Here is a 15,833-nt window from a genome sequence, read left to right on the forward strand (position 1 = left end):
CCTAAGTTAAAGGTACCTCAATTTTCACTTTTCCTAAGTTTGGGATGTTTAACTTTCAACTTAAATAAATGTTCTTTTAGCACAGCTTTAAATGAATGTGCTATGTGTTATAATTTCTGTACGTATCTAGGCTGTCAGGGAGATTTGTAGTAGAGATTCCATTTGAATTTACATATGAGAAGTATCTCAGAGGATGCAAGACCTACAGAAACAATAGGTACTCAGTTGAAGAGTAGGATAACATAAGCTATGACCATAAAATGTAATATGTGAAGGGGGCAGGAGCATTGAGTCAGCTGTAGTGTTTGCCATGTGCTGACATAACTTCTCAGTTTTCATTCAGCGTATTAGTTATGAGCTAATACAACATTTGACTTTTCAAACTCAAAAATATCATCCTTGGAACATATATTCATATAACTCCTGGAAATAGAGCAGTCTAGCTACAAAATATATGTCTCTAATAAAAGAAGAATTTTTCAGCATAGTTTTTTAGAAAACACATGCTTAACATTTAATGTAAAAGTGTAAAATTTTAACAACATTGATCTTTTGCTCTAGCAGTCATAGAAACTTTCTGATCCAGTTGAAAAGATGAAGTGCAAAATTTAAATATTGGAAGTAGCAATAAAACTTGGATGCATAATAATTAAGAAACATTTTCAGTGATACAGCTATTTTAAGGACCTTTTGATAACAGTATCTACATTTTTAACCAGCCATTGCACTGTTGATTTATTTAGTGTTTACTTTAGCTTGCTGTATCACAGATTTATGCTTTTCCTGGAGAATTTTTGTTTGTGCGTAGCCTGAAAATGTTACTGCAGATCTTTTCTCTATGTGAAACTCAATTTAGCCAAAAAGCTAAGATCTACTAAAATGCTGTCTCATAAGCTTAAAATGTCTCATAAGCATAAAATGTCCTCACTTGTGACATTGAAAAAAAGAACTTGAAATCCCAGCACAGTATTTTTATTGCAAACGACAGTTTTCATCTGCTGGCTTATGCTGCCAGAATAAGCATGTTTTCAGTAAGCACAAACAGACTTTTTCAGCTATGCCTGTTTCCAGTTGTTCCCGTTAACTCCCCAGGTGGGTGGTACCAAAGAGCCACCTTTCTGGCACGCTTGCATGCAGACAACACATGGCCACCAATGAGTTTTGGCATTATGCTCTAATAAAAAAAGACCCCGCTCATATGAGAAAGCTCCGTGTGCGTCACTAAAGCTATTTCAGTCTTTGCTGCCTCCTGAGCTGAATGTAAACCGACATCGGTGACTCTCTATTCAAATACAATTTCGTAAAAGGAAGTAGGAAGCATGACTTTCAAGCTGTGTGTGAAGATGAGCTAAAATAGTAACAAAAGTATCTCTAGAGAGTACGAGAGGACAAAAAAAATTTCTCTTAAGCCTACCTATTGTTAAGAAAAAATGGATCTGGCAGACTCTCTTTTGTACTAGCTGGATATGTTAAATTTTCCTTCTTTAGTATTGAGAGCAGGCATTGCTGTAGCAGGGATACCAAGGAACTGGAAGGATTCAAAGATTTCCTCAGGGAATTTCACCAGTGGGCCTCAATCCTAAGGAACATCACACTTAAGCTGTAATAGCTGACTTTCCATGCAGTGACATTTACAGCCTGCTTGGAGTCGAAGAGGAAGGCTGATCGTGGTGGTGGCTTGTATAATGCTCATGTTTCCTTTCTGTCTGTTCTTGCAGGAGGGTGCACGTTAGTGTCAGGCACCAGAGAGCAGCAGTTGTGATGTTTCCTAGGCAAGAATTTGGTGACCCAACCCTTTGTAATGTAGTAGTTCAAGCACTGGTAATGGCTGGACATAGTTCACATTGCCATAGTTTTGAAAATACACGGTCACATGTACTCAGATCAAGTAATATCTCAGTGCCTGAGTCAGTAATGAAGTTTGGCTCCAGAACTATATGTTCTGGCTGACCACTTGTCTCCCAGATCCCTCAGGAGAGATCCATGCTATCAAAAGCCTTAATAATTCAGAAGAGTTTGAATCTCATTATACCATTGTTATACTTAAGCTGTTACTTATTAGCTACAATTTTATTGTGTTTTGTTCTCCCACTGTACGGTAGTTTTTCAGCTCCTTCACTTTGTTGGAAGTGCTGAGTACAGCACCTGGCACAGGGAGACACTGATCCAAGACATGAGCCTCAGGCAGTTCTATCTGCTGTAGGAAAGTAATACAACTTCTGTCTTAATCAGAAATAAGTATATGACACACACACGCACACAATCTAGTGGTTGAAAAACCCCCTCTTTTTAGACCACTTGCAATTAAAACTGGAAATTGGTGATTTCCACTTATAATAACACATCATTTTCCTTGTACTGGAATATAAAATCCAGTATTTGTTGTTCATTATAGATTTTTATGTCCCTCACTCATAGATATATGAGTGAACCATAATTCCTGTATGTTTTTTTTTTTACTCTGAGGGTGGTCAAATACTGGAGCAGGATGCAGAGAGAGGTTGTGGGGTCTGTCCTTGGAGTGCTCTAGACTCGCCTCGGCACAGCCCTGAGGAGCCTGATCTAACCAGACCTGCTTTGGGCAGGGCTTGGACTAGGTGACACTGGAGGCCCCTTCCAACCTCAATTGTTCTGTTTTGCTACCAGACTTGTTTGGTATGTACATCCACACCAATAAAAGAAGGCCTAATCTTTGGTGGGAAGTCATATTATTGATCATTACTTTTAGTGACAGTAGGTATACTCCAATTTCCTATTGCAACACCCGTGAATTGTCATTGCTTTCTTAGCAATGAGATTGCTGAGCAGATGCTATTGTTAGCGGTTGGACAGTTCCTTATCTGTAATGGGGCTCCAGCAATAATCAGCATTTAGGACATAAATTTCCTTTGAATAGTTTGCGTACTCTAGTGGGTTTTTGTTTCTTGTGTAACAGATGTATAAATTAGTGTACAAAATAAAAAATATAGGAAAGTTCTTTTATTATTCTTATTTTTCCATTCTTGAGATGCTTTTGTGATATTATATATTTCATAACATTGTAAACGTCTTTAGAATAATCATGAAAATCATGTAATTCTGTAAAACATCTAGGTTTTGAACTGTTTTTGCTTTATATATTTGACTCTGTCAACAGCAGGGCAAAATCATAGAATCATAGAATGGTTTGGGTTGGAAGGGACCTTAAAGATCATCTTGTTCCAACTCCCCTGCCATGGGCAGGGACACCTTCCACTAGTCCAGGTTGCTCAAAGCCCCGTCCAACCTGGCCTTGAACACTTCCAGGGAGGAGGCATACACAACTTCTCTGGGCAACCTGTTCCAGTGCCTCACCACCCTCACAGTGAAGAATTTCTTCCTTATAGCTAATCTAAATCTACTCTCTTTCAGTTTAAAACCATTACCCCTCTTCCTATCCCTGCACTCCCTGATAAAGAGTCCCTCCCCATCTTTCCTGTAGCCCCCTTTAACTACTGGAAGGCTGCTATAAGGTCTCTCCAGAGCCTTCTCTTCCGCAGGCTGAGCAACCCCAACTCTCTCAGCCTGTCCTCATAAGGGGGTTGTCCAGCCCCTCAATGATCTTCATGGCCCTCCTCTGAACCTGCTTGAGCAGGTCGATGACTTTCTTATGCTGGGTGCCCCAGAGCTGGATGCAGTGCTGCAGGTGGGGTCTTACAAGAGCGGAGTAGAGGGGGAGAATCCCTTCTCTCGACCTGCTGGCCACGCTTCTCTTGATGCAGCCCGGAATGCATTTGGCTTTCTGGGTTGCAAGTGCACATTGCTGGCTCAGTCAGTTTTACATCCACCAATACCCCCAAGTCCTTCTCTGCAGGGCTGCTCTAAATCCACTCCTTGCCCAGCCTGTATTTGTGCTTAGGATTGCCCCGACCCATATGCAGGACCTTGTTCTTGGCATCATTGAACTTCATGAGGTTTGCATGGGCCCCCTCAAGCCTCTCCAGGTCCCTCTGGATGGCATCCCTTCCCTCCAGCGTGTCAACCGCACCATGCAGCTTGGTATCATCGTCAAAATTGCCAACTCAATCCCACATGTCTGTGTCACCAACAAAGATGTTAAACAGCGACGGTCCCAATAATGACACCTAAAGAACGCCACTCGTCACTGCTCTCCACTTGGATGTTGAGCCCTTGACCACAAGTCTTCGAGTGCAACCATCCAGCCAGTTCCTTATCCACTGAGTGCTCCATCCATCAATTCAACATCTCTCCAATTTAGAGACAAGGATGTCGTGTGGGACAGTGTCAGATGCTTTGCACAAGTCCAGGTAGATGACATCAGTTGCTCTTCCCTTATCCACCAACACTGTAACACTGTTGTAGAAGGCCACCACATTTGTCAGGCACGATTTGACCCTTAGTGAAGCCCTGTTGGCTGTCACCAATCACCTCCTGATTTTCCATGTACCCTAGCATAGTTTCCAGGAGGATCCACTCCATGAACTTACTGGGTGCAGAGGTGAGACTGACTGACCTGTAGTTCTCTGGGTCTTCTTTTTCCCTCTTTTTAAAAATGGGGGTTATGTTTCCCCTTTTCCAATCAGCAGAACTTCACTGGACTGCCACAACTTCTCAAATATGGTGGCTTAGCCACTCTATCCACCAGTTCCCTCAGGACCCTCTGATGCATCTCATCAGGTCCTATGGACTTGTGCACCTTCAGGTTCCTTAGATGGTCTCAAGCCTGATCTTCTCCTACAGTGGGCAGTTCTTCCTTCTCCCAATACCCACCTTTACCTTCTGCAACTTGGCATTTTATGGCTGGAGCCCTTGCAAGTGAAGACTGACCCAAAAAAATCGTTGAGTAGCTCAATTAATTAAGATGCCAGTTATCAGGCCATTACATTGCTATTGATCTTTGTCCTGTGGGGGGTATTAATATTGCTTATGGCCCAAATACTATGTACAGGGCTACTCTGTGGAAATAGTGCCAAACACAGGTCATGACCTGACATATTTATTCCCTACCAAGACTACTAATGAAAAGTTCAGTAGTAGTATCATCTTTCTTCATCTAAAAAAAATTGTGTGGTGTTTTAAATTTTCATCAGTGTAAAGCTAGTAGTGTTTTGAGAGAGACCCGTTATATTCATTACCCAAGAGAAAAATAATTCCTTGCTTTCAGGATAAGGTTACAGGCATCTTTGAAAAGTGGATATGATGAAGGATTCATGGCATTATGTAGAAATAGTAAGGGATAAGACTTGCTTTGAGACAAATTTTCCGAACTTTAACACTGATGCCAACTTCAACAAGCACTTTGTCAAAATGATAACTGAAGTAATTTTCTGAGTCAGTTCTTGACTTAGCTGGCATTGCCTTCATAAAAGATGCGTTCTGCTTAGCATTCTGGTTTCATTTAAACTGGTGTAAATGCAGTGTACGTCTACTGTGGAAAAGATGTAATAGAGTGAGAAATTAGTTGTATCAGAGACCCCAGATCCTCATCACCTACTGCTGAAGAAAGCAAAGGCAGCCTTAAGCCTTGCTTGAATTTCTGTAGTCATAGTCATTGCTTCACATAGGACAACCTCAGATGTAAATGAAAATGGTTTGAAGAATGCTCTAATCTGGTTTTCTACATTCTGATAGTGGATGGGGAATAGAGATGCCTCGATTATCAAGCAACATTCCCAAAATTAGTGGCCATGAGGGAGATGACCCGTTCTGTGAGCAAATTTTGTGTCAGAAATTCGCCTGCTTGGCTGGGATCCCCAGGGGCTGCATCCACTGGGTTTATGGCACAGCATAAAAAGTCTGAAATGAGTTACAGGAAAAAAAGGGTCCTGACATGTTGTAAGTACATTACTAGAAAACAGATTGTATTATTTTGCTCTGTTATTGGGTGATATATTTCTCGAATACAAATTCAACCAAGCAGGTGCAAACTTATTTAAACTGACAAATTGACTGAGACAGAGACAATGTACAAATGCTCATGCATGCATTGAATAAAAGTTAGCCATGAAACAAGAGTAAGAGAATATAAGTAGTACAGTATAATAATACTGTAAATAGTATTGACTTAGTAATGAGGCTTGGCGTGAAGAGGTGTGAAGTGAATATAACTTGTGAACCAAAAGGAAGATGTGAGATCCAGATGGAAAAACTTACTTTTAAGTAAGTTCTCCCTAGTCCCACTTTAATTTATGTCTGTTACCAAAAGCGTACAGCCAAAGTTGGTTTAACAGTTGGTGAATAAGGTTTTGTTGATTTGTATTCTGAGTTTATATCAGAAGCTGAAATTGGTTCATGAAGAACCCCACTCCAGAGTGTGTTCCCTGCTGTCCTGGTGGTACAGATGATAGTAGTGTTCATGGTCTGGTTACGGTTCTCCTTATGGGGTTGTTAGGTCTGTTGAATGTTTTATTTAACGGGGGAGAAAAAGGAAGACAAGGTGGAAATGTTCATTCTGAAGATAAGGGAACTTTTTCAGGCTACGTTGTTTCTCTTGAGAGAGATGAAATGTTAAACTGTTTAACATCTGGGAGCATCTGTCCTTGTAGTTCAGCCTGTGGATTGACTGAGTGCTAAACTGCCATCATATTTTCATGGAGATTTAGAGAACGAACAAAAAGTGCTTAACTGTTTTGACCCTGTCTAATTTTAGAACTTCAGAATATGTAAGCAAATGCTAGTTATATTTTAAAACAGATATATGCATATGTCAAAAAAAAAAGATTTTTTTTGACATAAAACCCTAATTACAGAACTGGATTTTTTTAGTTCAAGACAATGTAGTTCAAGAAAAGAAGAAAGTAGTTAATTTGACAGTTCTCTGAAACTTTCAGAATTATTTATTTATGTAAAAAGACTAGCATTTAACTTTTATAAATTAATTAGTTTTAAATATTCAATTAGGTGAATTATTGTAGTCTAATCCCATGGTAATTCAGTCTCCCTTTCTACCAGTATGACAAGTATCTAAAATGGGACATGCTGTTTCTGTAAAGATCTGTAGCTCAGTGTTCTGCTTTGTTTTTCTACTCAGAGTTTTACATTAGCTTTTCACTAGCAGAAAATGACAAAGGATTTTTTACCTGCTACTTATCTTTTATGTTAAGATAGTTCTGAAGTAGTTTCCATTTTTCTCTTTTTCTTGGGTAGTCAGGTGTTGCCCACTAATAGGAAATTTTAGATCATTTCCAAGAAGTATGTCAAGGACATTAACTTGCTGAAGATGTCTGTTTGTTGCAATGCAGCAGAGATTTTCAAGTCTTTCATCCACTGATACTATTAGGAGTAAGTCACAGTACTCTGTTGAGCATTTTTTATATTTACTAGAGGATATAGCAAATGTGAGAATTGATAAGCAAGCACATTATAGCCTCTATCAGTGTTTAGCAAAGATTGTTCCTTAATATTTCTATTCTTGTTCTGAGATACATTTCTACAATGACAGTTGACTATGCTTTACAAAAAGATCATTCTTAATAACAATGAATGATTTATTTCATGCTTTACTATTTAATTATGAAATATTGTTTAGGAGATTTGACATCTTAATGCTTATTCATATCTGTATCTTCAGTATTGAAGTGAGTAATAGCATAGAAAGCATCAAATTTGTTAGTCCATAATTTTTAAATTAAGGAAAGTTTTGGGGTTTTGTATGAATGTTAAAACCCAGTAATTTATGCTATATTTTATTTTTAAGGAAGATGCATGATATCACTGAATTCAGTACCTGTGTGACTACATTTTTCCTTTGTGGCATGCCTAGTTCTGCAATAGTTAGCTGTCTTTTACGTAGGGTAACTGAGTGCTAGTAACAACTGAGAGGATTGTAGAGGAGCTGAATAAGATATGAATTTGAGCTGTTAGGAAGTGGACATACCTGTGTTGCATCAACACTGCAAGGTTTTTAAGTTGATGTGGAGGAATCACTGAATTTTATTTTTTGGATGATCATTCTCATAAATGCCCATTTTCAAAAATGTAAGCATGAACACATAATCTATCTTGATGCCCTTCCAACAGTTCATCTGTGTAATGACAAGATGATTTTATTAAGGGACATGTGTGCGTAGCATTTACATACCTTTCTCTCATACTGGAGTCCAGAAATTTGTGTTAGGTGCCTAAACTCCTTTTGCAGCACACTGGAAGAGTTCAGGGTATGAGAAAGATGCCCAACACAATGAGTTAAACCAGCTATTGTTTTTTCATTGTGGGGTTTTTTATATATAAAAAAAATTGTGGCTATCATTTTCTAAGACAGGATGGTAGCAAGTAAGAACATCTAGTAAACTCATCTAAAGCAATTCCTTCTTGTTATACATGTTTTTCTACATTTTGTCCCCTTAATGGATTAATTTGATCCACTTATCAGTTGTGTCTGTGTATTTTTTAAATATTATTTCTGATTTGAACTTTTTTCTCTTGCACAGCGCAAATATAATCAAGTTGTTTATATAACCTATATCTATCGAGTAACATCTCCAGCATGTTCTAACAGCAATAGGATTTTCCTTGTTGAAAGAAAACAGGCACTTAAAAAATGACTATTTATTTTATTATTGAGTTTCACATAGTACTTTCATTTGTTAATTTATTTTTTTTTTCTAGAACAGATGACCTGGAAAGAAAAGCAATTGATTATTTGCAATATTCTAATTGTGGCTAAGCACCGAGAAAGACATTGAACTCTTGGGATGTGTTATTTCAACCTGTAAATATATTCAGTTGTATTTAATTTTTTAGTCTGCCATAGGCTTTCCAGTTTAAATAAATGACTGTTTAATGGTACCAATTTCAGTCTTTAGAGCCCTTCTACCCAACCTTTCTTAAGATTTTTCCACTAATTCCAGAAGAAAGAATAGACAGGATGAGGTCCTTTTCCAATAATTTTCTAATCATCTCTTTGTACAAATACATATTTAGATCCAGAATACCACATAAACGTAAAGCCCATTCTGCAGTCCCTGTCCAAAATTTATTTCCATTGAAACTGCCTGTTTCACTTCTGGACACAGAGACTCTCTTGACCCCACTGTTATGAAAGAGCTTATTGTTTCTCCTTCTAAATTAAAAAGCCTTCCTAGAACGTGCACTTAGATGTAAATTGTTTGACTGTGGTAGTTCATTCAAATACAGGCCTATTTAAGGAGTTTTAAAATCTGCTTTATTGGAACCCTGTGGCTTTTATAGCACATTAGACCTAAATTAAACAACAGGGAACCTTCTTTCCCTTTATTTCCAACTGTCCTTTCCAGGCCAAGTGGCATGATATTGTCTTTAGATTTATTTATATATCTCCCTCATTATTTTATCATGTATTTTAATATGGCAGATTTCTGTCCTCTAGCACTATACCAGTTGTCAGAGTAATCCTGGATAGAGCAGGCAGGGATTTTTGGTAGTCAGAAAATACAGCATGATTTTTGGTTTCAAGTATTCAGGTTTGCTGTCATGAAGTAGGGGATGCATTTTCATGTCCTCTTTTTTGAGAATAAATGGAAGCAGTTCCTTATGTAGGAAATGAGGTATTTTTTTGCTTGTCATCTCAGCAAAATACTATATTTTTAGCCAAGGCAAAGTGATGATGGATGCCAACTAATAAAGCTAAAATTGTTGTCTGGTAGAAGTTTTAGTATATTTTAAGATGAAAAGTTATGTCATGCTTTCCTCAATCATTTTTGAGCACCTCTAACACTCAGTTCACGCCTTTAAAAATATTTTGCCAGCCGTAATGTATAGGGACTTCAGACTAGATCATAAAAGCAGTGTGGAGGATTTTTGGCTAGAAGTTTAGCCTGGGGTAAGACAACGGTGCGTCCCAGGGATACTGTGTGATATTCTGTTGGGAGAGCAAGCTCAAGGTGTTGTTTGGTGTAGAATAAACAGAATAAAGGTGGTTCTCCTGTGTTCTGGTGTACTTCTGAGAAGAGGAAGCCCTCTATAGGTATAGGCCGGGCTGAGCTGGATAGCAGCTTTTACTACCTGCTTAACTGTACCTGTGCAGAAAGGTGTTCAGCACTGGTGGGGCTTGGAAGGAGAAGCTGTGCAGGAGGCTGGAGGCAGCTGTGGGGCCAGGGGGGCCGCTGACTTCCTGAAACTGCCTCTTGAAAAACTTGTGAAAATCCTGTATCTCCTCTTGAAAAACTTGTGAAAATCCTGGTATCAAAAAAACTCACTGGTATCAATTACCAGCATAGGTTTTAGCATGAATTATTGGAACCAGCAAATCTGTCTGTGGCTGGTATTTGGTAATGACCCGATGATCTGAGGGCACATTACTGCATTCTCAGAATGGCTCTGCCATGAGATGTCTTACTTAGGGGTCACTGGCAGCTGCTGGAGGGGCTTCTTCTAATTTGTTACTTCCCTGAAGATTACTTGGGGCTGGCATATGCTCCTCTGTAGCTCGGGGCAAGCATGGTAGCAGAACTGTAAGCTGAGCATAGTATATGGGTTGCCAACTGGTTTATGATTTCTCATTAGTGATTTGACTTATCCCAAATGAACTCAGAGCACTAGTATCTAGAAAAAATCTTGTATTCTATCAAATGTGTTGATACTAAATAACTGAGGTAAGTAAATGTGACACTCCATGGTGTTTTACATGGATGCTTTGAGAGTTCTTTAATTTTTGTTATTGTAAAAAGATAACTTACAGAAATCATCCTCTCTGTATATGTTTGTGCATATATATGTGTTTGTGAGGGAAATCTTCATGCTGTTTATCTTTTGTTTTGCAGACAAAACCTGTTGCATTTGCAGTTCGGACAAATGTTGGGTACAGTGCAGCTCACGATGACGATGTTCCAGTCCCAGGCATGGCCATCTCATTTGAGGCTAAAGATTTTCTTCATGTTAAAGAAGTAAGTAAAACTAGAGGAGTAAGTGGATCTCTCTTTAAGGATCTATTCAAGTAGTGGTACTATTATTTCTTAACATTAAGATATCACGTCACATTGTCAAAGCACTATGCAAATGTTATATAAATAAGGTAGCTGTAGATAAGGAACTGAATGTTCTTTGAAATACTATTCTTATAAAAGCAGTGGCACAAATTACTTACAATCAAATTAATGAAGTTTGGAAAGCGAGTGCTTTTCTTCTCTAGTAAAAATCAATTATTTAGAGCTTTAAAAATCTACATCTGCCTATACAATGATACAATATTTCTGCATTTTACCATTCTAGTACTCCGAGGGTTCATTCTGATTCAGCAGCCAAGGGTTGATTCTCTTTTATTTGTGTGACTGAATCTCAATTGACCCAAAAATCCTCAGGTCTCATTTTTTTCACTGAAGTTACTTCCCTGGCACAGACAATAGTTTGTTAACGGTTATCTACTGAAGAACTGATGTGATGTTTCAAGGTGCGCAAAGCAAGGCGCTTTGCATTTGCTACATTGGTTTTCTTTTCCTGTAGTTTGGCTTTGAAAATTTTCAGTTTTACAGTTTCAAACACCTAAAGTCACTTTCTTTCTCTGCTCCTTGCAAGTCAATCCAAACCAAATAACTTGGTAACTTTCCCATACAGACCCTCCTTAGCAACTCACTGCTCCCTTCTGAATGATTCCCTCATTTGATGAGATTTCCCAGCTTCTGGTCATATTCCATTGTGTTTTGTCACAAAATGGTCCATCTGGAAATGGAAATTTATAGCAGAAGAACTAGAAAGTTAGCTTAATGATGAGAGCAACTTAGCCATGCATTTGAAATTATATCTTTGCCCCATTTTAGATTATCAAAAAATCCCTCAGTAGTTATGACTGATGATGCACAGTGATTCTTCTAGTGCAGGTGCTTTGCGGAAGCAAGAAACTTTCCTAATACGCAGGTAGAAATACAGGTGGACAGAGACTAAGGAAACACAAGAAATGGACTTCTAGTGCCTTCATACTGATGACTAATGATCATAATTTTCCATATATATTAAACACATAAAAAAGGGATAATTTGGATTTGAACTGTATGTAGTGAAGGAAATGTCTTCTGTCTGATGATAGTGCAAAAGAATTGTTCTGCTCTGTCTCGTGACAAAAGCCTCCTGGCAAAAATAAACCATCAGCATTCTCTGGTGAGTCTGGAAGCACTGGAAATACAGCTCAGTTTGATTAGATTAAATGATTTTATATCATCTATTCCATCTGCATTTCAAACAGGCTGGTAATCTCAGACCTCTCATCAAGTCTTTCCCCTGTTTCCATATGAACCAGAAAGTGTGTTTGCAGATTTTCTGTTACAATTTATGTTTTTTTCCTCATAGCACAACTTAGACTCAAATGTAAATGTGCATGGTTGAAAATGAGGAAGAAAATTTTCATGAACTTTTCTGGATCTCCAGAAATGACTCGAAAGGAAGCTTAGCTCAGCTGCGTTGTTATATTGTCTGTGGCAGAGTGTAGCACTGAGGAATGGAAAAATAGATTAAAATGTTTTTGCAGCTTCAGTTGTAATATAACAGGCACTCTGCGTTAATTGCCTTTAAAAATACCTCTCTAAGCAGTTAAGGAAAGTTGACTGTCTAGCTGTGCTAGGCCAGGTCTGGGCTGTAGAAGGGATCCTGTGCCCAGACCGGGTACACCGCTGGGATGGAGAGGTGGGAAGGGGCCTGCAAGGAGTCAGACTTGGACTTGGACTCTCTGGTCCTGTGTTTGGCAGCGGCTGGTGCATCTGGGCAGATCGAATCTCTTCAGGAAGGAAGGTGTCCCAAGCAGCAGCCCTGCCCTGCACAGCAGTGTCCTCCCCCTCCATCTTCCATGGCCATGCCCTGCTTGGTCTCCAGGACTCTGTATTTCACCAGATACTGCTCCTTCAGTAATTTTGGTCCTCCCTATAGTTAGTGCTGGGAGAACCGAAATGTCCAAACTTTAATTATTTATGCAGATGAAAGGTAAAAAACCATATTTGACTATAAAATGCAGTGTTGCTTTAAAATTAGAAAGTATTATGATGTGTGGTATTATTACTTACAAAAGTATCTTATCCTCCTTTTCATATACTGACACAGCATTTAGCTTTGAGACTTTGCAGGAGTGAATTCCACATGCTTTTATTTTTGTATGACAAAAAAATTCCTATGGATTTAGCATTTCTATTAATTGTAGTAAAATTAATGTTATTGTATAGTAGTCTGTTGTACTGTAGGGCAGCATAAAAAAGCAGTGGCTGTTCAGATTTCAATGGTGGGTTTTAGTTATCTATCTTTTATCAGGTTGATAATACTACTTCTGCAGACTTCATGTATACCATAGAGCAGATCCATATAATGGCAACCTCCATTGGCTGTATTGCTATAGTCTTCCTCCACCTATATTGTCCTACAACATATTTTAAATACACATGCATATCTTTAGTTAGCATTCTGAAATGAAAGATTAATATTTTAATAATAAGTTTCAGTCTAATACAGCTTTGAGAAACTGCTGTTCCAGATTAGCTCCCTATTAAACGTTGGTATTCTTACTCATAAAGGCATCCCATTGGATGAATGTTACAGATCCCTTTATATATTGTGAGCTTAAAAGTGAGTTTATTTTAATCTTTATTTTTTATTAGCTAAATATCTTTAAGTTTGTTTAAAGCATCACAACATTTCAATAGTAGCCAAAATAAAGATAATACTGCAATTTAGGCTGTGTATCATTGATCCACCAATGTGGCATTCTCAGTGAAATGAATTCCTTTTTATGAGAGCCCACACATTTTACATGCTTTACTCCTAACTGTACACTTGTTAAAACTACTTATTAAATAATTAAAGATGCACTATATTCATAGCTTCATATTTAAGAAGGCAACTTCTCTTCCCATTTGGATGTTCTCTTACAGTTTCATAAATAATCCAAATTATCCAAAATTCATATATGATAGTAGTTATTCCCATGGAACTCCTAGAGTATTGCATGTGGGGACATACATAAGTGACCTATTCTCATCCAAAAATGGTGAATAAATGAAAAAGGAAAAAGCAAATAGTTCTGCCCTGACAGACGTCTGCAAAACAAACATACCCCTGTGTATACAAATAAATGTTATTAGTCATTATTTCATGTTTCATAGAGCTGAAATTCGGTTAATTGGACTATCTTGTGCATTTGTCTAATTGTAAGGTTTTTTAGTTATCCAAAGATAATCATTCCTTGTGTATCTATCATAGTATGTTTAAGATGAAGATCACATGAGCTGTATGCGGCAGAGCATATATAAGCAGCAGAATGTAGTCATATTTCAGAAGATTCTAGTGAGTTCAGAGAGGCGGGGGAGTTTGAGAAGTAGTATTTTTTATTTTAAATAGAGAACTGAATATAAAGGAATAAGAAAAATAGATTATTACAGGAGCAGATCAGAAGAAATTTCTGGCGTCCACCAAGGAGAAATATCTGGGAGAACAAAAGCAGCTCTCATGTATGAGGGGGAAAGACTGTGAAGCAGAAAAAATAAAGATGGTAAAACAGGTGGAGATAACAGCCAGGGAGAATCATTAAGTCTATTGAAGGAAGGTTTCTGCTGAAGTATTGTAGCATTTTAATAATTTGCAACGTATAATTATATTAATGTATTTCTGAATATTACCACAATTCTTCATTGCCATAATAACATAGTACAGTGATTAAATGCAGGGAAGAATTACATAAAATGGCTTAGCTGCAAATTAAAAATAATAACAAAATGATCCTAAATACAGTAATTTCTTAGTGCATGACTTTTTTTTTTTTTGTCTGTAGAAATTTAATAATGACTGGTGGATAGGACGGTTGGTAAAAGAAGGCTGTGAAATAGGATTCATACCAAGCCCAGTCAAACTAGAAAACATGAGGCTGCAGCATGAACAAAAGGCAAAACAAGGAAAATTCTACTCCAGGTAATAACAACAAAACAGTAAAAATAGTAGTATTGGCTGTGACACTTGAAAGTTACTGCTGTGTATGCTATAGTTCTGTATAATTATTGTAAATGGCAGCTACAAACATTTTGAATCAATGAAGGAAGTAATATTTATCTATATAATTAATGTCATTGGCATTTGAGAGAGAAAGTAGATATTTAGATTGGTAGTCTGTGGTGGCCTATACATTGCAGTTAGTGCATTTACTATGTGGAAGCACAATTTTTTACTTAAAAATCTATCTCCCTAAATTCTAGCATTTTTTACTTGTTTTCATGATCTCGCAATTTCTAAACACTTTCAAAGCTGATTTTAGAAATTACAGAAAATGTTAAGATTAATTTATTTGTAAACCGAAGCCAGTGCCTGTTAATTAACTCTTAGGGAAAAAATGTTTGGGTCTTGTCAAATTCATTGCCTTCAAATACAGCTTTTAAGAATACTGTATTTTATGACGGAAGTTTCATGTCAAGTCATTTGTTGTCTCTGACTGCAGCCATAATTACATAAAAATATTCAGTATCTATATGTATTGAACAATACTGCAAGATGGTAATAATGTCATCTTTGCTGTAGAATTCTTAATAAAGTAGTTTTCCGGTAAACTTTAACATATGTGGAAGCAAATGCCACTTGCTTCCCTTTGGGTATGTAGGACAGTACGTCTGAATGGGATGGGCCTGGAATTGAGAAAACAGCTGGGAAACACTTGGGAAGCCAGAAAGACTTTCCTGCTTCAATAGGAAGGGCAGCTTTGTTTGAAGAGCATGTCTGCGCTAGGAGACTGGGATGCTGCAGTGCTGTGAAATGCCTTTCCTATAGATGTGCTGTCCTCGGCACGAGGATGTCGGGTTCCTTATTTCTCTCGTGACGCTTCTGATGCAGCCAAATCTGACCCAGTGATTTGGTTCCTTTCCAAATTGTAAAGGCTTCCATTCTCCAGAGCTTCTCACTGGAGATAACACTGTCCTACG

The 15,833-nt window shown here is 37.9% G+C and overlaps 1 protein-coding gene across 8 annotated transcripts in view; it reads left to right on the plus strand.

Moving 5' to 3' along the window:
• CACNB2 (calcium voltage-gated channel auxiliary subunit beta 2) overlaps positions 1-15,833 on the plus strand; it is a 257,850-nt gene that overhangs the window by 207,352 nt on the left and 34,665 nt on the right. For all 8 annotated transcript variants that reach the window (XM_074865562.1, XM_074865592.1, XM_074865582.1 and 5 more), the window contains 2 exons: positions 10,719-10,841; positions 14,699-14,835. In XM_074865562.1, the coding sequence (XP_074721663.1) occupies positions 10,719-10,841; positions 14,699-14,835 (260 nt within the window). The remainder of the gene's footprint in view (positions 1-10,718; positions 10,842-14,698; positions 14,836-15,833) is intronic.

Source organism: Strix uralensis, chromosome 1, assembly GCF_047716275.1.
Source record: "Strix uralensis isolate ZFMK-TIS-50842 chromosome 1, bStrUra1, whole genome shotgun sequence".
In the NCBI taxonomy this organism is placed as follows: Eukaryota; Metazoa; Chordata; class Aves; order Strigiformes; family Strigidae; genus Strix; species Strix uralensis.